This window comes from Rhinolophus sinicus, chromosome 2 (assembly GCF_057876585.1).
Source record: "Rhinolophus sinicus isolate RSI-liver-muscle chromosome 2, RSI-T2T, whole genome shotgun sequence".
Classification (NCBI taxonomy): domain Eukaryota; kingdom Metazoa; phylum Chordata; class Mammalia; order Chiroptera; family Rhinolophidae; genus Rhinolophus; species Rhinolophus sinicus.
The window spans coordinates 2,046,542-2,071,342 of NC_142502.1; the positions used below are offsets into that span (position 1 = coordinate 2,046,542).

At 51.4% G+C, this 24,801-nt stretch overlaps 1 protein-coding gene across 4 annotated transcripts; it reads left to right on the plus strand.

Annotated features, from left to right (window-relative positions):
- Positions 1 to 4,160: 4,160 nt before the first annotated feature.
- Positions 4,161 to 23,456, plus strand: RNASET2 (ribonuclease T2). Of its 4 annotated transcripts, none has more exons than XM_074333821.2 (10): positions 4,161 to 4,274; positions 4,464 to 4,637; positions 6,657 to 6,717; positions 9,443 to 9,561; positions 10,663 to 10,720; positions 13,951 to 14,021; positions 17,386 to 17,499; positions 20,321 to 20,366; positions 21,685 to 21,759; positions 23,057 to 23,456. In XM_074333821.2, the coding sequence occupies exons 2-10, from the start codon at positions 4,549 to 4,551 to the stop codon at positions 23,246 to 23,248; spliced, it is 825 nt and encodes a 274-aa protein (XP_074189922.2). In that variant the 5' UTR covers positions 4,161 to 4,274; positions 4,464 to 4,548; the 3' UTR covers positions 23,249 to 23,456. The 4 variants fall into 4 exon arrangements, with proteins under 4 accessions (XP_074189922.2, XP_074189919.2, XP_074189920.2 ...); XM_074333818.2 differs by having other exon boundaries at positions 9,443 to 9,498; XM_074333819.2 differs by lacking the exons at positions 9,443 to 9,561; positions 10,663 to 10,720.
- The last annotated feature ends 1,345 nt before the right edge of the window (positions 23,457 to 24,801 follow it).

The following is a 24,801-nucleotide window of genomic DNA, read 5'->3' on the forward strand; positions in this document are numbered from 1 at the left end:
AACAAAGGGGGAGGCCGTGTGGGTCTTGCCTCTTGTTTCTGCGTGGGTGGCTGGTTGGGACACCATTGGTGAGTGTGCATATACACACTCCTTGGTGGCTTTGTTTCGTTTTCTTTTCCCGAATAAACCGTTCTTTTGGTGGATTACCTGGAGAATTATTTGTCCAGTCGACAGGAATAAGGAAGCTTATTCCTGTTTGAAGGAGTTGAGATTTATAAAAACTGACTTGTAAACGCTTCTATATGAGGGATAGTTATTATTCTAGGACTTACATTCAAAGTAAGTGCAAGCAGCTCCTACATAACATGTAGGGACTCCCTCTGCCCATCTCACTCAGAGGGTCTCTCTAGGGAAAGGGTGGGGGTGGTGGAATGAGTACAGTGTGCCAGGCGCTCTCCTAGGCGCTCGTGGCCACACCTTGAAACCTCATGTGACCTTGTCGAAGGCCGCGGAGGCAATGAAGACGCTCTGGTGCACGTCGGGGGCTGGTTTTGGAGCCAGCACTCTTTCCGGATATTTGGGCATTAGTTCTTTCTTTGTATTTACATCAGCTACCGTGTTTCCCCAAAAATAAGACCTAGCCGGACCATCAGCTCTAATGCATCTTTTGGAGCAAAAATTAACATAAGACCTGGTATTATATTATATTATATTATATTATATTATATTATATTATATTATATATTACATTACATTATACCTGGTCTTATAATAAAATAAGACCTGGTCTTATATTAATTTTTGCTCCAAAAGACGCATTAGAGCTGATGGTCTGGCTAGGTCTTATTTTCGGGGAAACATGGTACTAAAAGCTATCAGTCAAGACTAAATATTTAGAGCATATCTACTACATTAATTGTTAATGTAATATTCAACTGTTATCCATAATGCAGCGTGCTTCTCTAAAGAAAAGCAGCTCAGTTATGTAGTAAAACTTCAGAAATTTACATACGCTTTTAAGATAATTTTTGAAAACCCCCCAAGGGAACAGTCATTTCTAATATCATGTAGTTTATATGAATATGTGTGGGGGTATGCACATGGGTACACATGTGTGCCAGCGAGCTTATGTTTTTCTTTTTCTGTTTTGGAGCCTTTTGCAATAAGAGTCAGAAATATTACAAATAATGACTTTTTAGGGAAAATTTTGGAGATGATTCTTTGGCCTTGAGGTCTAAAATTTGTCATCAAAGAAGAAAGGTAATACATTCCTTTATTTCACATTTCAGAATATCATGCTGTTTGATTTGATTTAGTCTTTCTGTTTCAAAACACTTCTTCCCTGTTGTTCCAACTATTAAAGTGATGTCTTCGAGAAAAATTATACTGTGAGAAACACTTGAGTGACTCTTTCTGTTCCTTTCCTGTCCCTGTTTGGTCATAGCCATAGCTCAGAATAAACCAACTTCACCTCACTGGTACCACAGTCGCAGGCTGACGTGGGGAGGCCACGGTTTGGTACTAGAGGAAGAGGAAATCCAGAGGGCAAATGCCCAGATGTCCTAACTTTCTCAGTATGAAAATAATTTAGACTGTAAAGGAGCTTTTCAGGGACGATTCCTGAAAGCATAAGAAAGCTATTTAGAGCTTGAGAATCCTGAATGGATGCAACAGAGACTGGAGACAAAGTCCTCTTGTCAGGCCTTTAACACACGGGGTCTAACCAACCCCCCGACGCCAGGCTCTGGCCAGAGGCAGCATCTCCAGATTTCCCACCGGGAACCCCTTGCTTTCCTTCCCTCCCAGGTGAGGGTCCGTTGATTCTGTAATAAGAGATAAAGCAACACTGAGCTAATACGTGCCAGGCACAAATAAGCCACAGCTGACATCTTTTAATCATCATGACACACTATTAGGGAGTATTGCTTTCCTACTCCACAAATGAGGAACCCAGGGCTTAGAGAAGCCAGTTAGCTTGGCAGGGTTAGCCAGCACATATGTCCTGTGCATCTGATAGTCAGACAGTCCTGGGTGGCAGAGGACCCTGAGGAAGCCATATGTTTTTTACTCAAGAGGTAGATAAGAATGGGCATTAACTCGTTTGGGAATGCGTGTGTGGGTAGGGGAAGGCAGGAGTGGAGCATCTCAACAGAGCAATGGCTAAGGAACTGAAAAGGTCAGCGTTTGTGGAGTGGAGCCTCTGGGATGGGTGTGTGCTTTCTGTCCTATACCCAAAGACTGATTACAAGACCCTGAATCCTTTTTCCAGGGGAATTGCCCTGATCAGATCATGTCTAATTTTAGAGCCACCCTTGGGCCTCAGCATGGAGAGTGAGGGTTGTCAGAGCAGCAGAAAACCCACAGGATGAGGCACTTTTTGCAGTGAGGTCACCAACAATCCCTGAGGGTAGAGTGTTTGAGGACCTGGAAGGAGTAATGTGGGCTGTAAAGCCCTGAGAAGCAAGTGGCAAAGGGGTGGGAGGGCCATCATTTGGGAGCAGGCCTCCCTCCCTCCTCTCCCTTCCCTTCACTCCAGGACAAGGATTTGAGAACATGCCTTAAGGTTAATAAATTATCTCAAATCCCTTTTGGCCGGTCAAAGAAGCAGATCTGATAGATAGGAATGGGTTGGTTCACTAATCCCTTCAGGATGAGCAAACAGGACAAACCTAATAGGTAAATTCCATTACAAGTCTCCAGCCCCCTTCCCCAAGCAGGCAAGGGAAGGTATAAAAGTAAGAGCTTTGCCTCAGCCACTGGGCACCCCCATTCGGGACCCCCTCCTGCTTGAGAGCTCTGACCCTTTGCTTTCAATAAACTGTCCTCTTTTTAAAACTCTTTGCCTGTCCTGGTCTGTGTTTCCATTCTTTGGTCTCACGAGACCCGATCCGGCCCACACTCAGAAACTGCTGGCAGATCCCACATCATTTACATCAATTGCACCTCCCTGGTTCTTAGGCCCAAGGACGTCTGCTGCTGGTTGGTGGCAGGTTTGCTCCGCAGGCCTGCTTTTCCATTTGTTCTCAAAGAAGGCTGATGAGTGATGGGTCAGCTGGTAAAGGAACACGAATGGTCAGACAAGTTAAGCAAGTTTTTATTGTAAGAGAGAAAAGTATATCAGGCTGAGCAAAGACCGCTGCAGCCCGGGCTGTACGTCTAAAGGAGACTTGCAGCCCCGAGGGAGAGGACGAGGAGGGTTTTATAGGGGCTGTGCCGACAGGGGAGCCTTGTTTGAACAGAAAATGCTGGCTGCCTGCAAGCCAGTGGCTGTTTTGTGGCGTTTTCTGTTATCGCAAGTTTCTCGTCTGCAGGTACAGGCCAGCAGACACTTTGTTGTTTCCTTGCACACATGGCTCTGCCTGTAAGTCAAGGTCTCTGCGACCTAACATTCAGAGACCTAACCATGGGGTGTTGGGGGGGGGAGTGAGAAGGGGAGGCAGCCTCAGGTCTGACAGGCCGGCCCTTTTCTCCAGTGTCCCAAGTGCTGCCGCAGTCGGGACCATGTGAACCGAACCCAGCCAGACAGAAGGAAGGGGGTTGGTGCAGGGCTGCCCTCCGTGGTCCTGGATCTGGACAGACAGGACCCTGATGGAGATCAAAGGCTGCTGCTCCAGCAGGCCCCGCAGCAGGGCGGTCAGGGGACAGGTGACACTCCGCCTGCCTGGACCGTGAGGGTCCGAGCTCCTTTAACGTACCAGCCTGGCCTCAGAAAGCAACGTTCTCCGCCGCAGCGCGGGGAGGAGGTGACGGGACACCGAGGACGTCAGAGAAGGTGTCTCTAAAATCTACCTCGTGGGTGCGGGACGGGAGGGAGGCAGGACCAGCTTGAAAAGAAAGCCTATTCAAGGGGACAAAGGACAAACAGGACAACCCGGGGCGGGGGCGCGTCCTCCGGGCTAGGGGCGTGTCCGGGGTCGCGGCGTCTGGGCGTCAGGGGGCGTGTCCACCAGCTGGGCGCGCGGCGTCCGGCGTCGGGGGCGTGTCCGCCTGTGGGGGGCGTGTCCGCCTGCGGGGGGCGTGTCCGCCTGCGGGGGCGTGTCTGGGGCTGGGCACGGTGTGCGGCGTCGGGGGCGTGTCCGCCTGCGGGGGCGTGTCCGCCTGTGGGGGCGTGTCTGGGGCTGGGTCTGCGGTGTGCGGCGTCGGGGGCGTGTCCGCCTGCGGGGGCGTGTCCGCCTGCGGGGGCGTGTCCGCCTGCGGGGGCGTGTCCGCCTACGGGGGCGTGTCCGCCTGCGGGGGCGTGTCTGGGGCTGGGCGCGGTGTGCGGCGCCCGGAGGCGGAAGCTCTCGGAGCCCTTGGGTGCCGGAGGGCGCGCAGTGCACGTCTGGCGGGGTCCGGTGAGGCAGCGGGCCCGGCGGCGCTGGGGGCTCCGGGTGGTCTGCGGGCGAGGCCCGGGCCCACTCGTGACGGCGGGCTCGCGGCGGGGCCCTGCGGGCTGGAGCCTCCTGGTGGGCGGGTTGGAGGCGCCGCCGGCGCTCCCCCAGGCCCGCGCGCAGACTGGCTTAAGGAACCACGTCCGTTTTCAGGGACAGCAGGGCCGGCGCTGGACAGCGAGCCTCGCGTGTTTGGCAGCGTGTGTGCCCGCCTGCCGTTCTCACCGATCTCGGCGCCATGAAGCCTGCAGCCCCCGGCCACGTGCTCCTGTGCTGCCTCTGCCTGGCGCTCGGGTGCCTGTGCTGCGCGCACGGGCTCTGGAGACGGTGCGGCGCCGGGCGCGTGGGGCGCCCCGGGTTCCTGCGCGGCCGAGGGCCGGGCCGGGGTGGGCCGCGGAGGGTCCAGCATCCCCGGGGAGGTGCCGGGCGGACGCAGCGCCTCCGTGCGCTGAAGGCCTCGGGTCAGAGGTGGCTGACACACCTTTAGTTTAGATTCAGTGCTTTAATCTGACATGGTGGTAGTTCCTTTTTTTGAGTTTCTCGAGCCAGCCTCCCTCCCCCCCTCAGCGGCCCCTTTGTTCTTTCTGTCGCAGCGCACGGATTAGGGTAAATGGCAGTGTTGTGGCTGACCCTTCACTTTGTACAGGAAACGGAAATTTGAATACCAGATGCGAGTTTTTTCCTTCTATTGTATTTGGTTAATGGTCGACCTAATAGAAGGGTTTCATACTTATATAGTAGGTGTGGGAAAAGGTGGCTTTTAACTTTTTAACGAACGTTTTAATTAAACCATTGCTGTTTTATCGTGTACTTTGAAAGGTAACATTGTATTTCAGTTTTCCCAGAAAGCCACTTTCTGAAGAAGAGCTTTGTTCATCAGTTACTTATTGCCCCTCGTGTTAGGCGTCTGTCACTGGAGGGGGGTGTGCTGTCCTGGCTGAGTATGAGCTGCTGGTTCAGATGTAGGTGTGTGACCTCGGGACTCTCTGGGTGGCAGTTTGCTCATCTGTAAATAGAAATAAAAGCAGCATCTGCCCTTAAATCAGTCCCTGTAGGTAGAAACCCCGCCTGACCAAGAGTCATCGGTCAATGGGACCTGCAGACCTAGGCTGGAATATGTGGTACCCCCCCCCCCCCCGCCCCATTCGTGCACCTGATTGAACTGGACAAGCACCTGAGCAAGGCTTGTGGCACACACAGCTGATCCCCTGGATCTGGAGGCCTGCACAGGTCCGCCAGTGCGAACCAGCCCGAGAACCCGGGGATGGGCCTCGTCCTCCGCTCAGTGGGCTGTGCTTTTGGGGAGATGCTTCTCTGCCCCCACATGCATTTTGCTTGGGTTGCAGGTGGACATTGTGTTAACGTCTCCTGGCCATGGCCTAAGCTTCCAGCCTCTGTTCACCTGTGTGAAACCAGGTTTTGCCCCTGGGGGCGGTGGACGCTGCTCACACTTCCCCAGCTCTAATCTCACGCTGTGGTTCCTCTCTCGTATTGAGCATCTGCATCAGGATTTCCTATTTAAAACCAAGTTTCAGGTGTTGTGAGTTCTGTGCTTACTCAGCAGTGCTCACTTATTTACAAAAGCGAACGTGTGAGGACTTAGTTCTCTTTTCCTTGTGACTCTTGCCTCAGATGTCCCCGAATGAAGCATCTGCTTGCGTACTCCGTTGCTGCTGCTTTCCGTCTGTACTGTCAGTGCTTTTGCAGGCAGGCAGTCCTTTCTGCCTCCTGGTGCTTCCTGCTGAGAGTTCCCAGTGTGACACAGCTCCGCTGTCCCCTATGGGGAAGTCCTAGCCAGGTCTAGACAGAGCCCGGGCTCTGAAGGAGCGCCTGGGGCTCAGATGTCGCCTCTACAGACAAGGGAAGCTTCACTCCGAGTGGGTGCTGTCTGGAGCTCCGCAGGCTAGTGCAGGTCCTGTTTGCTGCCAAATGGTCGACCAAACAGTCCTGTGTTCAGGGCCTGTGAGTTTCACCACTGCCGCTAAGGCACTTGGCGGCTTGTTCCCTCAGTGCAGGTCTCTGCTGCCCGCAGGACCTCCTGGCTCCCATTCTAAATAAACGTCCCCTGCCATGTCTGTTGCTTCCTCAGGTACAGTGTTCACCACGTCTCACTGTCAGACACCAGGAATGGGCTTTACTCCTTCACAGGCCCGTGCACCTCAGGAGACGCGACTCGCCCTGCGCTCAGGGTGTTGCACTCCTTCCATAGTGGTGTCTGGCCTGTCGCAGGCACTCAGTGTTTCTTGAATGAATGATGGCGTGAATAGATGGATAGATGGGTGGGTGGATGGGTTTTTTGTTACTTTAAAAAAGTTCTTGAAAAATGAGTTCCTCGTCTTTTAACAGTGGCGACCAAGAGTGGCAGAAACTAATTATGGTCCATCATTGGCCTGCGACAGTGTGCCAGGTGAGTGTGTCAGCCTCCTCCGAACGCGCTGATCAGGGGAACCCGTAGAGCTGGCGTACGTGACGCTTTCTCCCTGAGTGCCTCTGGCTGACAGCCTGGCTCCCTGCCCGTGTCCTGCCAGGCGTGGGGGTAGCCAGCTGCTCCCACACAGCGCGGCCTTCCCTCAGGACACTTTCTCCAGGAGGGCCCTGTGTTAGACTCCTGGGGACCGTGACACAGCACCACAGACTGGGTGCCTCAGAATGTCAAAGATGTCCCGCGGCTCTGGAGACTAAGTCAAGCTAAGAGGGTGACAGGGTCAGGCACTTCCGGAAGGCCTTTTCCTCGCTCCTGCCGTTGCGTGGCTGGTGGACATGTCACCCCAGTCTCTGCTCCGTCGTCCCATGCTGCTGTCCATTTTGTGTCTCTGCTGCTGTAAGAAGCCCAGAGGTTGGATTTGGGGCCTCCCCAATCCAGTCTGACCTCACCCTACCTTGATGACTTTTGATCCTATTTCCAAATAAGGTCACATTCACAGATATCGAGGGTCAGGACTTCAGCATAACTCCTGGGAGACACACTCGACCCCCCACAGGCACCTACCCTTTTAGAGTGTCACCGCTGAGGCTCTCGTGGAGCAGTCAGCTGGAGGGAGCCCTGTGCCAGTGGAGGGGTGCTGCCTGAGATGGCGGGGACCCTGTGCCAGTGGAGGGGCGCTGCCTGAGATAGAGGGGACCCTGTGCCAGTGGAGGCGCTGCCTCAGCCTGCTCCCTACAGACTCTACCCCTGCGCACCCGACTTTTGGGCAGTTTGTAAAGCTGGTATGCATTCCAGTTCTCACGTGTTTCATCATATTGCTGGGCTATCCCTAATTTTACTGACAGTGTTTCTGATATTTTCACTCAAGAAATCAGAAGAGGTCTTTTAATTTCTATGAGCTGGAAGCAGCCTGTAATTGCTGGGTCATTTGGGCTTGTCCGCCGTTTGGAGCACTCAGACTGGTGGCATTCTTTCCCATTCCTCGCTGATTTATTTTCCTGTTGACAAGTGAAAATGAAATTTCACTTGTTAGTCTCACCAAATTATACTCTCGATGTGGAAACTCATTTCTAAAATGTGCACTGACTGTGTGAGGCCATTCTGCTCTCGTTCTCTCTGCAACTTCCTGTCCCCTTCTCCCTCCGTCGCTGTCCCTGCTCTGGGACAGAGCGGCCCTGGACGAGGCGAGTGCAGTTGCCTGTCCCAGTGTTCAGTTTTGTTGGAAACCTGGACCCCGGGCAGTTAGGAACTGCGGCAGCCCCTGCTTCGTGCAGGCAGGACCTATGCCCGGGAGCTCCTGTCTTGGGTACCGCTGGAGCCTCTGTCCTTTGGGCGTGGGACACGGTCCTTAGGTGGGTGAGGCATTTCTGTGACACAATGTGGGTGTGCCTGTGTGCTGATGCAAATATGCAGGGAAGTGCCTTCCTGCCTGAGGCTTTAGAAATGAAATTAAAAAATGAATTACCAGTGCAGTGTCATTGTTAGGGAATTAATTTCAATCTAGAGTCCATGGCAGAGGTTCTGTTAGTCGGACAAGGTCGAGGTGTCCCCTGGGCACTGGGCGTCTGGGCGCCTTTCCCCATGAGTGATGTGGGCACTGCAGGTTCTGGGACAGCTGTGTTGTGCTCAGCACCACACCTCAGGCGCCTGCCAGGAGCAGGTGAATACTTGCTGCCCATGAAAGAGAGCGACCCTTGGCCCCAGTCACCCCATAAAGGCACCTCCAAGACCCTGGACGAAGAGCCGGCAGAAGACCCACCCTGGGTGCTGGGTCCTGGCTTTGCCCCTCACCTGCTGGGCACTGTGGGAAATGACCTGCCTGCTTCTGCCTGTGGTTTCTTAGGGATGAAATGGGCGTGTTGGTAGAGGTGACATCTGGGACCTGTGGCTCTTTTCCCGCACTTTGTCACCTACTCTTCTGCCTTGTGACTCTGTAGCCTCCTGACATCAGGTGTTTCAGTCACCCATAGACCCTCATGTCCAGAGCAGCCATGGAAAGAAGCTGCCTCCCCTCACACCATGATAGCAGAGGACGGGGGTGAGAATGTGGCATGCCCCCTCACCTGCTGCTCTCCACTGATGTCTGCTTTTTATCTGTGCATTCACCATGGGGATTTGAAAGTGAAAATCTGTTTCTTAATGACTGTTTATTTGGGGAAAACTCCATTTTAGCTGAACAATTTGGAGCTCCCTAAAAAGTGTTAGACTGAGGTTTTTATCTCTGATCTTATCTCTGTTATTAAGTACATTCTCCTACTCTCACCTTGGCATTTTTATGGCTCCAAATTTTCAGTGCTTTATATGTCACTGATGTATTTGAACTTGGTGCCTGAACAAACTTGAGTCTAGCAGTTTACCATCAGTCTTCTCAAACATTTATTTATGGTTATATGATAAGATTATTCATGGGCAAGTATGAGTGTTCCCATCAGATTTACTTAATTTCTGAGCACATACAAAAAGAGCTAACATAGGTTTTTAATTGTTATTTAGATTGAAGAATGGTCCCCTCATTACAAATAGAACACCTGGCCCTGTGTAGTTTCCCCATGAACGTACCGCCAGATGAGTTTACTGTAAATTAACGCGGAATGTATTTTGTGCTGGTCCTGTACTGTATGTCACTGATGCCAGAAGAAAATTAGGTTGCTAGATGAATTTAAATAAGCCACGACCCAACTATTTTCTTTGTGTCTTTGCTCCCTAGGAAGTTGAAAATGACTGCAGAAATCCCCCGGATTATTGGACAATACACGGGTTATGGCAAGCACTCAATGCGCTGGGAACTGGAGACTCGAGCTCGAGTCTGGGCTCACGTTTATCCCTGTGATTTTGTTAGGAGTTGGTTTTAATATTATTTTAGTGGACCCTATAGTTTATTCATTAGACTAAGTCCTCATTTAAAAATATCTTTAGTCTTTTGAAAATAACGCTAATTCTGTTGTTCTCTTGTGATAGAACAGTAACAGTCTAGTTTAATATGCATGTAAGGATTCTGCGTATATTTTAGCATCACTAAATTTTAATTTCCTCATGTTATTCTTTTGGGACAGTACGTAAATGTGTGTATATAGGTTTTTTCTACTATCGTGCACACTTTGCAGACGCCCAGTTATTTTTCTGGTTTTGCCTGCATTCTCTTTACTATTTCATTACTTGCACATGTCTTCATGGCGTTAGTGTGCACAGTAGCTTGTCCCATCAAAGGGATCGTCCTGTCCCACTGCTGGGATGAGAGGAGGCCCGTCCAGCCTTTGCTGACACACGTGTGTCCCGCAGAAACGGGTAGCAGGAGGCAGATTAAACTGGGGCCTGGGGACCCGGCCTGGAGTCCCACCTTCTCCCAGGCTTGTCGGTGACCTGGACACTTAGGTCTCTGGGACCCTAGTTTTCTGGGGTTTTCTGATGCTTCTGCTGCCTCACCTGTGAGCAGGGATGACAGTGCAGTGACGCTCCCCTCCCTCTGGGTCACGCTGGTTTTAGGTCAGGGCCAGCTGTTGACGGTAGACACATAATAGGGGTCTAGGGAGTAGAGTTGGTGACCTCGTGGACTAAGCTGCATCTCAAGACTGAGAGTTGACACATGCGGAATTGACACAGTGAGGACAGAGTGACATATGAGGCAACGTGCTTATGGTGTAAAAAGATCACCCTGGGCCGTCCTCTGCCGTTACCAGGCACTGGGCCCATTGTTCACGTTGTCCCTTATTCCACCCGCCATCTAATGAGGCGGGAACACTGCTGTTGTCATGCTGTGCTTGTGGAGACGGGTTTGCGGAGGGCAGTTGCTTGGACCCAGCTGCAAACCCTAACGGACCCGGGTGTTTATTAGTCTTCCTCTGTGTTTGCGTTGTTTTCTCATGTCATTGGGAAGCCATCCCAACCAAGACTAATCTCTCTCTCTGTCGTTTTCGTTTTCATTTTCAGGCCCGATAAAGCAGAAGAATGTAATCGATCCTGGCACTTTCATTTAGAAGAGATTAAGGTAGTAACCTTTAACTAGCTCACTGCTGCAGGGCACTGCACGAGGGCCTGCCTTTTCTTCCTAGGAGCACCCTCCAAGTCGCGTTGCAAAATGAGGGGATCGTGAATGTGTTCACCAGGCTTGCACTTTACTATACATGAGTGTCTAAACTATCCCCACAAGTTACACAAGAACTAACCTCCTCTGTCCTGGGCCCAAACCGTGGGGAGTGACCCACTGGGAAGTGCAAGCGGCCGTGAGCACGGGGGCGCCTCTCGCCTGCCAGCCCCACAGTCCCCCATCTTGTCACTCCTGGTCAGGGACTTCCAGATGTCTGGGCTTGGGAAACAGGCACGTGGTACCCACGGCTGGCCTTTCTGGCTGTGGGTGGGGTAGGTTTCAGTAGGCACGGGGGTGGGGGGCAGTGATGAGCCAGCCTTACCAGTACAAGGGCTTGTGTTACCAAGTAACTCACAGGACGGAGTGACGAGCCGTGTTAGCGGAAGTGCTCCTTCGAGAGATGCCTGCCTCACGCACACACACGCACGCACGCACGCACGCACGTGCTCACCTTTCCTCAGCAAGCCAACAAGCCTGTGTGTAACCAGTCATCTGTCAGGGTAACTGGTACCTGAACTTAGAGGGCAGGGTCCCCAAGGTCACTGGGGCCTCCCTGACGATGCTGGCAGAGTCAGGATTTGCTAGAATGATGTGTCCTTCCCAGGAATGTGCAGCCCCCAGAAGGACAACGTAATTAGTTCTAAACCCTTCTCAGGCTCTGGCCCAAAAGGCATGATTTTCCACCTTGTCCTTCCGTGGCCTGGGCCAGGCGGCCCGAGAGGCTGGGCCAGCTATAAGAATCAGTATGCACCAAAGCCTGGTGACATCTCCCTCCTCAGACACACTTCTTCCCAGACTCACGTCACCTCCCCGAATACCTTAGGGATGCTTCTGGGTAAATTGTGCAGCCCTGTAAGTGAAATTAGAACTGAACTTATTCAGTAACAGCGTGCTGAGCGTCTGCTGTCGGCCAGGTGCTGTGCTGGGGCTGGAGACGCACGGTGAGCAGAGCTAGACGGCGTCTGGCCCGCCTGCTCATAGTCGGGGGCCGGGCACTGATGGAGTCACTGCACACACAGAATTACAGCCTGGTGTCTGGAGAGAAAAGTGGCCAGAGCTGAGGATAGTGGGACTGAGCGAGGCTCCTCTGAGGAAGTGATGTGCGAGCTATGATCTGACTCAGCTAGGTGAAGGGCGAGGAAGGCTGCGGAAGCTGCATGTGCAAAGGCCCTGGGGTAGAAAGTACGGAGCTTTTGGGGAAGTGGGAGGAAGGCATTGTGGGTGAGCTCTGAGCCTGGATAGTGTTCAGCGCCAGATGCTACGGAGCCTGGGGTGCCCGTTAAGAATCGTTTCTCTGACCCAAGTCCCAGTGGGAAGTCTCGAAGCGTTGCAGCCGGAGGTGAAATAGTCCAGGGGATCTTGCTGGTGTTGCCTGCCTGTCGTGTTAGTGCTGAGAGTCGGTGCGGGGAGTGAAGAGGTTGACTACTTGGAGGCCGCCTGTGCCAAGGGAGAGGGGAGAGGATGTCCTAGAAGGAGACTCTTGGGCTCACTGACTGGCCTGGAGAGGCCGCGTCAGGCAGGACTGTGCTTATGAGCTTGTGAAGGTGGGCGTCAGTCTCCTTCCCAGGCACAGGGGACACTGCTAGGGGACTGGGCTTTGGCAGTTGTGTTCGAAGTGCCCAGGAAATAGCCCAGGTGGGTTGAGTGTGTCCCCAGAGAGGTCTGGGCTGGCCATGAACTCAATCAGCAGCGAGATGCCAAATTCACACTGTGGGTGTGAATGGAGGGGGCAGGAAGGTGGGAGCAAGCCACCAGAAGCCCTGTTGTCTGAAAAGCAGGAGAGAGGAGAGGGCAAGTGGGGGAGCAGGAGTAGCCGGGAGAAGGAGGTTCAGATCCTGAGGGCGTTAACAGGCTTGTGAAAGGCACTGAAATGCCCTTTGTCAAAGCAGGGAGGTGACCGTGACCTAGGCTTTGTTCAGATAGTGTTGCTTTACATGTAGCAGAGTGTCCCACTGAGTATTTGTCCCAAACCAAAGTGGCCTAGTTCAGGCAATGTATTGCCTACTCACTGCACATCATTCCCCCAGGGCTGGGGGTGCTGAAGCCAGACCGTGGAGGTGGGAATGCAGATAGCCACGCAGACAGCTTCCTGAGAGATGTTCAGCCACGGGAGGATGAGGCTCAGGCCACGAGGCTCAGGCCACGAGGCTCAGGCCACGGCTTCCTGGGCAGGGGAGGAGCCGGGGCTTGAATCTGTTCAGCACTGAGGGGTTCATGGCAGGACCCCCACACTGGGCGTGGTGACAAAGCTGAGAAACGTCATCCTGTTGGTTTGTACACCTTTTTAACAGAACCTTCTCTTTTGGTGTAGCGGGTGTTGGAAAGTGAAAAGTAAACTGGAACACCGTTCAGTTTAGGTTAACGAGCAGAGTGTAGGGGCGCAGACTGCCCAGCCCCAAGGGCTTCTTCTGTGGGGAGGAGAGCTGTGTTTCGTGTTGTTTGTTTCAATTAGCCGATGCTGCTTTTCGGAGCAGTTTTAGAGTTCTTTAGGAAAATTAAGTGGCTTGCATTAGTGTAGCACATTACAATTGATGAGCCAATATTGATACTTGATTATTAACTAAAGTTTGTAGACTACGTTGGGATCCCTCTTTGTGTAGCACATTCTGTGGGTTTTGGACAAATGGACAATGACCTGTACCCACCATTACGGTATCATACAGACTAGCTTCACTGCCCTAAAACCTCTGTGCTCTCTGTTCATCCCTGCATCCCCCTCTCCACCTCCTGGCAATCATGGATCCTTTTACAGTCTCCGTAGTTTTATCTTTTCCAGAATGTCTTATAGCTGGAACCTGCGGTGTGTAGCCTTTTCAGACTGGCTTCTCTCACGTTCTTTTCATGGCTTGATAGCTTACTTCTTTTTAGAGCTGAATAATATTCCGTTGTCTGGGTGGACCACAGTTTGTTATCCATTCACCTATGAGCTTGTATTTTCAAATGCACTTTTTTCATTACTCAAATTTCTCCTTAGATGTGTAACACTTGGGGCAAAAGAAGCAGAATCGTTTTACTCACCTGAGCGTTGTTAGTGACCAGCTCAGTTCTTTTAGTGTATTAGTTTGTCAAGTTTGCCTTCTGGGTTTCTGGTTGTTAGATCTTACTACATACGTTCTTTTTTATATGCTTAGGATCTTTTGCAAGATATGAAGATGTACTGGCCTGATGTGATCCACTCGTCTGCTAATCGCAGCGCCTTCTGGTGAGTATGACAGCCCTCACGCGCCTTGAGACGCAGGCGAGAGCCTCACACATGCGCTCTGAATGGACCTGGGAAGCACAGATGGCAGACGCTGGGACTGTCTTCTGGGCCGAGAGGTTCGAACAACCTTTAATCTGGAGCAACCCTTTATATGTGAGGCCATTTTTGGTGCCTTTCACCAATGGATAAAAAATGAGGACAAGTGGGATTTACTTATAAACTTGTTTTTGAGCTGTTGTTTCATTCATTACTTCATTTTAAAAATGTCCTCTACCGAGGTTTAACTCAGACCAATATTTGCATATCTAAGAAGCTGTCTCTCCAACACAGACAGGATAGTATAGTTCTTAAAGAAATTGTTCTGCTATCTTGAAACATACCCGGAAAAAAGAAGACGTGGTTAAGACATAGTTAATGGTCTCCTTCAAACGACTCACGGAGGCGAGAAAGTGAGGTTTTCACTTGAGGCTCAGTCCCCAGTCTGTGCCAGTAAAATGCCTCTCAATTTAGCAAGAGCTGAGCGAACAATACTGTGTTTAATTGAAGACGGCTTTTAAAATCATTGCTTTTGAAGAAGATAAGATTAACATTCCTTTTATTTATATTAAGTGAAGCTAATTCTTTATTCTCTCCATCGCACTCCAATGTGGCAATTTATCATTCAGGTTACAACTGATCAGCTTTTGTCCAGAGCAGTTAATTTTACCTAGACTACTTCTGTGTAGACTTTTTAGGAAAAGAGTTTAGAGAAAAGCTTTTGAAAACAAAATAGAATGAAAATAACGTGTGTGGTCCTGGTCACTGGTGTTCAGGTTGAGGTTCCTCTCGCGGGGAAGTGGCAGGAAAATGGTTTAGGACCCGTGGATCCTGGGTCTGTAGCTTGAAATCCCTTCAACACAAAAAAGAACCATTCGTGAAGAGTGGACAGGTGGATCGTTTGGGTCCCTAGCACCTGTGTGCAGCCGGGATTCCAGACAGTGCTTTCGAAATGGGTGGTGGCCTTACTGAACTGAAATAGGGAAAACAATGAAAAAACATTGATATAGCACCTCACAGTACACTTTGAAATCGTGACCATATGGTAACTAAGGACACAAATACAATAGTTCTAGTTGTTACAGTGTGCCAAGTTTGTGACCAGGGGCTTAAAAACAAACCACCAAACATAGATGAAGACCTCCTGTGGGCTGGGCCCTTGAACATTTAATCAAAATAATACGGGCAAACTAGGCACTTTTTTTGTGCTTGATAAAGGCAAAATGGTTTACTTTTTGAGGTTGGATAGTCAAATTACACAATTTTTGTTCTAAATCAGAAAGGTCACTGTGAAGACTGATTCATATTTATGCTTTCTGGAGCTCCCAAGTACAAAAGGACATGTGGAGGTCGCTGTGGGGTGCTGTCCCCCTAATTATGCAGTCGGGTCACGGTCCCCGAATCACGTTTACTGCGCCAGTTGCTGGAGGCGTCCCTGGGCCTCTCCACCTTGGCTTTGTTGTCAGTCAGAAAACTGTTGTTTTCAGTCCATATAAGAACAGAGTATGCAGAGTGGAGGCCCTGAGCTCATTCCTGAGATTAAATCTATTAGTAAAATGAGCCATATTGAAAAATGCTATGTACACAACCCTCAGCAGCATAGGGTTTGGTCTGTTGTTTTGGTTTGTCAGAAAAAGAACCCGAGTTGGGCCGTGCCTGGCTTGGCGAGGCAGCCCCGCTGTGCGAGGTGGCCCTGGGCCTCGGCGGTCGGTCCCTGGGCCGAGTTGCCTGTCATCCCTGAGGTGGCCCAGGTGATAGCGGGAGGGTGATCCCAGCATCTGCTCCTGTGTCCTGCCTGGGCGGGGCTGGGCCCTGAGAGGGCCACACGAGAGTCACTTCTGATTGGTAACCGACAGCTGTGTTGCTTGGAAAGTGTCCAGCTCCAAATGATGTTAAATGTTTTGAATTATATTAATCTCGATACTTTAATATATTTTTATCCCTGATGTCTGTTGAGTTAAACCTGCTCCAAAAATAGTAATAGTTGACATTGAATATTTATTATGAGCTAGGAACTGTGTTTGCTTGTACAGAGTGTAAACATGAGGGCTTCCTCTCATCACCCCCCCAGCTCCCCAAGGAAAGGCTCCAGGACAATGGTTCCTGTTTGGCACAAACTAAGACACCGACAATTCAGGTTACATTTTCAGTTATTGGAAAGACTCTCCCATTCCTGCTCCACAGAAGAGAGGAAGTCATCAGATAACTGATTCTAGAAACTGTTCTAGGTGAAGAGTGTTGGTTAATCACCATGTGTGGTCTTCCTCGCGGCTTGCTCGGGTCTGACGGGCTGACCCCCAGCCACTGCAGGCGTTGAGAACAGTTCCCGGGCCGGTCTTGGTGAATGGGAGCGTGTGCTGGTGGTGTCCTGACGGTTTGCGTCCGAGTGCCTCGTGAACGCGCGCATGATGTCACTTAGGACACCTCATGGCTTAGCTGCCGATAAAGCCACCAGACACCTGATGCCCGTTTCATGTGTCATGCTCACAGTGGCTGCCGCCTGCGTTGACGGGCTGGTGGCCGTTCTGAGGTGGCTGTAAATTACCCTCAGTCCTGACTGGAAGGATTGTGTGGCAGCGCCACGGGATGGCCTTGAACGTGGGGTCAGAATGACACTGAAGTGCGAGCCCTGGGACTTCCGGGCTGACTGGCCCTCAGTAAGGCAGCTAGCTACTCCTCCGAGCCTCAGTTTCCCCATTTCTAAACCAGCAATGATATTTTCGCATTACAGAGTTGTGAGAATGAAGATTGAAAACATTCTGTAAAACTTTGATCTGCAATAATGTAGGGGATTATTATCAATAACAACATTTTTCTTGGATACAAATGGCTGTGTGTTTGCAGACCTTGGTTTGGCTGTTGTTACACTGCCGTACAGGCTGTCATAGTGAGCAGAGGCTGAAATGGGGACGGGTCCTCGGGCATTTCTTGGCTTTCTTGCCAGCTGCTTAGAAGTGACGTTTGCCTCACCCTTGCCATGGAAGGCCCTGCGCAGAGCACCAGCTCTGGCAGGAGAATGCTGGTGTCGGTGGTGTGGGCGCCATGGCGTTGGCTCTGCTCTCAGCCTCACTTGTGGTTAATGGTAGGAGGCGATGGAGCTGGTCGGCCGTGCAGACCTGGGCAGACGGTGAAGCTTAAATCACGGCCTTGTTCTAAGCGGAGGAGAAGCTTAAATCACGGCCTGTGTTACAAACAAGTTTTATTTTTTCTATTTTGTGAAAGAAGTGAGATGTCCCTGGCATGTGAATACCCTGTACTAGGAGAGAACCTGTGAACCTTTTATTAGTTCCATTACTTTTCAACTAGACTTTTTTAAACATCCCCACAGGAAGCATGAGTGGCAGAAGCATGGGACCTGTGCGGCCCAGCTGGACGCTCTCAATTCACAAAAGAAATACTTCGGGAAAGGTCTGGATCTGTACAAGGGACTCGCCCTAAACAGGTAGGTGACGCTCGGCTGCTGCTCCACACAGGTGCGTCACCTCTGCACCTGACACTCTCAGGTGTGACGGTCCCCATCATGGGGATGACAGCAGAGCCCTGCCTCGAGTGCTGGGGACCCTAGTGAACGGCCACTGGGATCTGTCTAATATTCGCGTGTCCTGCCAGGCCTTCCCAAGTTACTCTGGGCGATGGCCATGTAGGGTGGACACAGGGTGGACATGGACACTTGGGCTACCTCTCCGGACACGGATGTCATTGGATGGTGAGTGAAGGCAGCCTGGGAACAAGTCTGTCCGGGGCGCGTCTTCCGCCATGACTTCCGACAACAGTATACCTTAGCACATCGGCTTCTCGGGACTGAGCAGTACCCTTTGGGTCTTTGCTGTATGGTCCTCGAACAAGCAAGGAGAGGTGGTGGCTGAGGGTCCTTGAAGCCTCAGAACGTACCCAGACCTGCGCAGTCCTGCCATTGCCTGCCCCTCGTCTCAGCCCTGGAGACAGGCAGGTCACCGCCTATGAGCTGCCAAACTTGTAAAAACCACCACCAAGCTGTCCTGTTAAGGGCCAGCCCAGCCCGTCCATCAGGCCTGGCCCATCACTGAGCAGCGTTTCTGGTGTTGTGACTTCTTACTCTCCCTTATGTAAGTGGTCATAATAAACCGTTGACTAGTTTTCATAACCGGAACAGGAGAAGATACAGCGTGTGTTGGTTAGAGCAGCACTGTGGAGAATCTTTGCTGGTCAGCTGTGAATGAAATCTGCTGGGAGATGGCTGAGCCTCCACCCCTCGGCGTCTGGAGGCGTCCCCAAGGCTGTCATTGTCCCACACGTACTGTCCCGCTTGCTGTGACGGCTGGGACGGAACAGCAGGGCTGCCCCTCACACACGGTTTACAGGCCGGCTCACCGAGCTCCTGCGGGACCCCGCTGTGCCCTGACCCACCAGCTGGACCTTTGGTTGCCCTCTTCCTCTTCGGGCCTCCTTCCGTGCTGTGGGATGATGACTGGGGCTCCCCAGACTCTGCAGTCCCTTCCAGCTTTTCCGTCTGCAGCACTGAGTACATGACTCGGGACGTGGCGGGGGCAGCAGCGTGTCCCAGTCCTGTGTGGTGTGATTATGTGATTATCTAGGTTTTTGTCCGGGAAGCCGTGTTTTCTTGCAGCAAGAGCAGGACCTATGGAAACGTTCCCTTGCTTGAGAATGTAGGTGATGTCCGCTTCCCAGGTCCTTACAGAACTCAGTGACAGTGTCCAGTGCCGGGGGCAGCGGAGAGGGCAGGGAGGGAGAAGCAGGACTGAGGGAGTCCACTGTGAGCCATGATGTCCAGGCACAGACCACGTGCTGTGCGAGTTCCGGCTGCCTGCAGCCCCGGGCGAGGAGAAGAGGTGGATACTGCTGCAAGATTTAAATATCTCAACTCCTTACTAAGTACTTCTTAGTTCACACCTTTGAGTCTCGGCAGCTTTACATGTGGGCACACATGTGCACAGTGGCACGTCCATGCTCACAAGCAAGCTAGCATGGCCCACCCGTGGGTGGGGGAGACCCGGTGTTTGCCGAGGGACGAGCGTGACTGGGGAGCTCCTGTCTGTCAAAAACTAAGTAGGACAATTGCAGAGAAATCACATTCCTTCCCAGTTTCTCCAAGGAAAATCTAAAATCTTAGCACTCCCAAAATTAACATTACGTCCAACCTCAAAATCCCTTGTATTTTTTCTCTCTATTATAAACCATTACTACAGATTGCCTTTTTCTCAGAGGCAAGCCTGTCACGTTATCATAAGGCAGGAGTTTTTAATTCACTTTAGAATGCGAAGGTAGCCAACCCGACAAAATGCTAACTGTCCGGAACTTGTCGGATGACCACGGGGTGGGCCTGGGGTGAATGCCCGAGCAGCTGGAGCTCCGCGGGAAAACGCTGCGCTGTTTGGGGCGAGAGGCCGCCTCCCCAAGCATTTCCCCCTTATTTCCTCGACCTGTCAGGAGGGTTCTACATGGTGCAGCCCAGGGCATGTCGGGTACAAGCCACATGGGCACTTTTTACTTTTCTAGTAGCCTCGTGTAAAAGAGCAAAAACAAACAGGTTAACTTGATATTTTGTTTAATCCAACATGTCTAAAACATTATCACTGCAACTTGTAGTAAATATAAAAATTTGAGAAATCTTGCCTCTTGGGGCACAAAGTCTTTGAAATCTGGAGTTTATCCCATGCTGACAACACAAGATCAGGCAGTGGGCAAGTCTGTTTAGGGGCTTCAAGGACCCTCACCCACCACCCACCCCCCCACCCCTGCTGGCTGCAGGCGTACCACAGCCCAGACCTGGAGACCAGCTGTCCTGAGAAGCTGTCGTGTTAACAGTATACGGTTGTCGAAAGTCATGGCTGAAGATGCGTCCTGGGCAGGCTTGTTTTCCCAGGCCGCTGTCACTCACTGCCCAAGGACGTCCGCGCCCAGAGAGACAGCCCACGTGCCCACATCTGCCCTGTGGCTGTCACCCGAGGGGCGTTATGGGGCTGGAGTAGTTGTCTGGAATTTGGAAGCTAAGAATTCTATTATATACCTCCATAATGTAGTAGGTTAAGCACTTGGTGCTTCGGTAGGAGAGAAGATCTAGGGCCTGGAGAGGGCCTGCTCAGTGGGGCCTGGGGTGCGGGAGCCCTTATTTACTGTCCTTGTTAACAGATTTACTGCCCAAAAGACTGGAAGGAAGCACTCACCTTTAGGAGCGTCTTAATTTTTACTGTGAAATGTGATGTTTGAAAGGAACAATGAAGGACACGTAGCTTCATTCTACAGCTCCTGTGTTTTCCTTTTAGCATGCTGCAGAAACTGGGGATAATCCCTTCTGGCAATTACTATCAGGTAAGTCTTGCTTTCAGCTTCCTGTCAAATGCCTCTTGTAAGGGGCACCTGGCAGCACAGCTGTCACTTCAGCCTGTGAGCTAGCTGCACGTGGGTGTTACAGGGACCCAAACAAGCTCCCTTCCTACATGACTGTTACGTTGCTAAGTGGGTTTTGTTTCCATTTTGTTTCCCTGTGCCCAGTGGGTAAGGGCTGGGGACGACTAAAGCAGTGATTTGGAAGCACACAGGTGTGTTTCGGGTTCGGACAGGGCAGGTGGAATAAGTTTGGAAAGCATTCAGTTTTCTATTTTTGAGGAAGAAACATGCAATTTGTTTTTGTTTTTATGATAAAACTATAGGAACTTAAGCATGACCAGATCTTATTGGCTGGTAAGCATACACAGAAGGTAGCAGTTTTCACCTCGGGGCAGCCTGTTTTCTAAGCAGTGTCGCATTGGCCACGCCTGCCCTTTTCCGATCTGTCGTCTGTGGTACCTGCCTGAGGAGCCGTCCAGCAGAGACACTGCGTGACCTGCAGAGCCTGACATACTCTCTAGCCCTTTCCTGGAGAAGCTTGCTGACTCGTTTTAGAGAAGCATATCAGATTCTTGGAGATAGTTTCTATATTTATCACAGGTGTGGATGAAAAAGTTTAGTCTGTGAGAGTAACCCTGTGGTTCTGGCATCGTGGCCGGAGACGGAAGCATCTGAGGTGTCTTGACGGTGTTGAAATCCATACGCTTCTGCCCTGCTCTGTGGTGTCTGTGCTCAGCTGGCAGCCTATTTCCCTCCCTGCATGGAGCGTAGAGGCGGGGGACGGTGACCTTGGGGACAGCATCAGCTGCCCTGTGACCCCCCCTTCCAGGAAGCCACGAGAGTGTGTGTTTGAGCCCTTCGGCCCTCATCGGGACACGTTCCAGTAGATAAGGGGAATGTGTGTTACACTGTTGCCCGGACTTGACATGCAGGGAACCAATTTCAATGATAATAAAGCAACAATGACAGCAAGTGTTCCTGAGCTTCTCTGTGCTGGAGGCACTGTCAGGTATCAGAGCTAGCGCGCCGCCTAAGCGAGACAGGTGGGTGCTGGCCTGTGAGAGCTGCTGTGATTTGCCATCAGCAGATTTTCTGCTTTGCAGCCGGCACCCAGGCTCTGGGTGTAGACAGAAGAGTGGATAGAGGAGAACAGAAAGTGAGTGATGGCAGGTGGGTGGAGGCCACATCCTGTCCCCCGGTGGGGGTGGGGCTCGTTTTCAGCATCTGTCCTGCCTGAATAGACAGTGCTTCGATTTTCTCTGTTGAAGTTTCATTTCTAATGTACTTTGTTGAATTTCAGATCGCGGATATCAGAGATGCCCTAGCCGGCCTATATGGAGTCGTACCAAAGATCCAGTGTCTTCTGCCAAAGCAGGTCGGACGTGCTGCTCTGTCCTCTGTCTTTACTGAGAAGACAAGGCCCCTTCCCTGGCAGCTGTGCTCTCTGTGCAGTTCCTGGGGTGGGGTTGCATGTGTGTGCTGTGTGTGCAGTTGCACGTGGGTGCGCCCTGGGCATGTGCCGTGTGTGCTGTGTGTGCATATGGACATGTGCTGGGCATGTGCCGTGTGTGCATATGGGCATGTGCTGGGCATGTGCTGTGTGTGCATATGGGCATGTGCTGGGCATGTGCCGTGTGTGCATATGGGCATGTGCTGGGCATGTGCTGTGTGTGCATATGGGCATGTGCTGGGCATGTGCTGTGTGTGCGTGTGCGTGCCTGTGCGTGCATGCGTGGGCATTTGCACATGGGCATGCTCTGGGTGTGTGCTGTGTGTGCACGTGTGTGCAGTTGCACGTGGGTACGCCCTGGGCATGTGCCGTGTGTGCTGTGTGTGCATATGGGCATGTGCTGGGCATGTGCTGTGTGTGCTGTGTGTGCATATGGGCATGTGCTGGGCATGTGCTGTGTGTGCTGTGTGTGCATATGGGCATGTGCTGGGCATGTGCCGTGTGTGTGTGTGCGTGCCTGTGCGTGCATGCGTGGGCATTTGCACATGGGCATGCTCTGGGCGCGTGCTGTGCGTGCACGTGTGCATTTGCACTCGGGCATGTGCAGGGCGTGTGCTGTGTGTTGAATAGCAGGCTGTCCTTGGCCGCCGTGCTAAGACAGGGTTTGCTCTCTCCCGACTCCCCTCCCACCAAGGCACCTTTCTGGAAGGGCCAGTGGAGTGGGAAGTGGGGTGCTTCTGTACTCAACATTTCGGAGGTGGGGATGTTCACATTGTCAGTCTTAGTGACACCAGCTGGGGTTACCTGTCCAAATACACACGAGCTGTGGTTTGCTCTGTCAGCTGATGGAGACTCAGTTCTTTGGGCGGCAGGATGCTCTCCACCTGTGTGTCTGCAGGAGCCTGTCCTCTCCGGGATCGCGACGCCTGTGCCACGTGTGTGCTTATGTCTACACTGCCTCTCTGGCTGTGCAGATTTCCGAGGTGAAAGCGCTTCACACACGGCCGCCACATGGGCGCGAAAGCCTCTGGGTGGGGACCTGGCGTCATAGCAGGCGCTTTGGGCCCCTCGCCCAGCTCAGCATTAGGCAGGAGCTTGTTCCTGGAGCCCAGACTCCAGGTCACAGCTGCCTATTGTTCAAGTTCCGAGTCGTGATGGTCGTACAGCTGTGACCGTTATCCCAGCTCTGAATCCTAACATGTTTTCCATTGCCCATCTTTAGGGGGAGGAGGTACAGTCCATCGGTCAGATCGAGCTGTGCTTCACCAAGGACCTGCAGCTGCGAAACTGTACGGAGCCTGGGGAGCCTGTGGCCGTCGGGCAGGGAGCGCAGCCGGCAGGGGCAGCCATGAACCTGCAGGTCTGTGAGGATGGTCCCGTCTTTTACCCCCCTCCCCAGGAGACCAACCGCTGATTTCCACATTTTGGAAATACTCTGGTTTGAACAGCAAGAGAAATTCTCAAAGCATTACTTTTCAAAGGGCAACTCCAATGTGAAATCACATTCTTACAACTTCCTATAATGTTAGCCTGTTTTGTTGTTTTGCTTTTCACTTCCGGTCTGTGAGTTGATTTTTGTAGAACATGGAATAAAGCTTAGGTTTTCTTTTTTTTCTCCTTTATTAATCTCTGTGGCATCTTTGGAAGACAAGGCAGGCCCCTGGGTGTTTGGGCAGATGGCACGGACTCAGGGCAACTCTCGCCAGTTTCCTCAGGAAGCTGCCTTCTTGGCCTGGAGGTGGGGGCGGTGGGGGCATCTTGGGACCTGCTGTCAAGCTGGAGGGTGTCTCTGCCTCCTGCCTCAGGGTTGACAGTTCTCATTGTTCCACGAAGCCACGGGTGACAAAACACGGTCACCTGGGAATGAGCGTCTCCCTCTGTGGCCGGTGGATTCTTCTCTTGCCAGAGGAAATGTGGGTGCTTTATAGACTGGAGGTAGCTTCCTGTCCAGGCAGTAGATGCTGCCTTGTAGAACAAAACCTGCAGGTCAGTTCATACAGATTTCACATGCTTTCTGTCAGGAGGTGGCCTGGGCTGCTGGTAAGTCCGTACTTAGAAATATTGATGAGATGTGGCCCCGTGCAGCCCTTCCTGTTGGTGGACGATGAGGTGGCTTTTGCACATGCTGAGAGCCCAGCCTCTGGGCTGCTGCATACCTGTCCTCACCTGCGGCAGTGGGACTTGGCTTGTAAAACGAGGACACCTAGTGGACTTCCCAGGCTTTGTTAAAACGGCCTTTTAGCATTATTTCTCCCTGGTCTTCGCCCTTTTTTAATGTTTTTAGCTGTGGGGGTTAAAATACGGCTCATCTGTTTGTCTAAATCAGGTTGATGTCCTATCTATTTTATTTAATAAACACTTAAAATAGAACTTATTATTTGTGAGGCATTGCTCTGTGTGCTTTAAAATATCAATTTATTTAATCCTCAGAACAAGCATATTTTCAAAATAATCCTATCTTTAAAAACCTATTACAGTCGTCCGCCCTTATCTGCAGGGGACACGTTCCAAGACCCTGAAACCACGGATAATATTGCACCTTACATATACTGTGTTTCCTCTACATTTCTACCCATGATAAAGGTTAATTTATAAATTTGGCACAATAAGAAATTAACAACTAGCTAATAATACAATAGAACAATATACTGTAATAAAAGTTATGTGGTTCTCTCTCTGAAAAATATCTCGTATGTACATGCGTACAGTGTGGAGACATGGGACAAAGGGGACAGAGGGGAGGTCCACACCCTGGGCGGGACGGAGTGGGACAGCGTGAGATTTCATCAGATTACTTAGAATGGTGAGCAGTTTGTAACTTATGAATCGTTTCTTTCTGGAATTTTTCATTTAATATTTCAGACCATGGTTGTGGGTAACTGAAGCTGCAGAAAGCAAAACCATAGATGAGGGGGTTTGCTGTAAATTGAATGACTCTGAAAGATGATGGTACTGTTAGGAACAAAG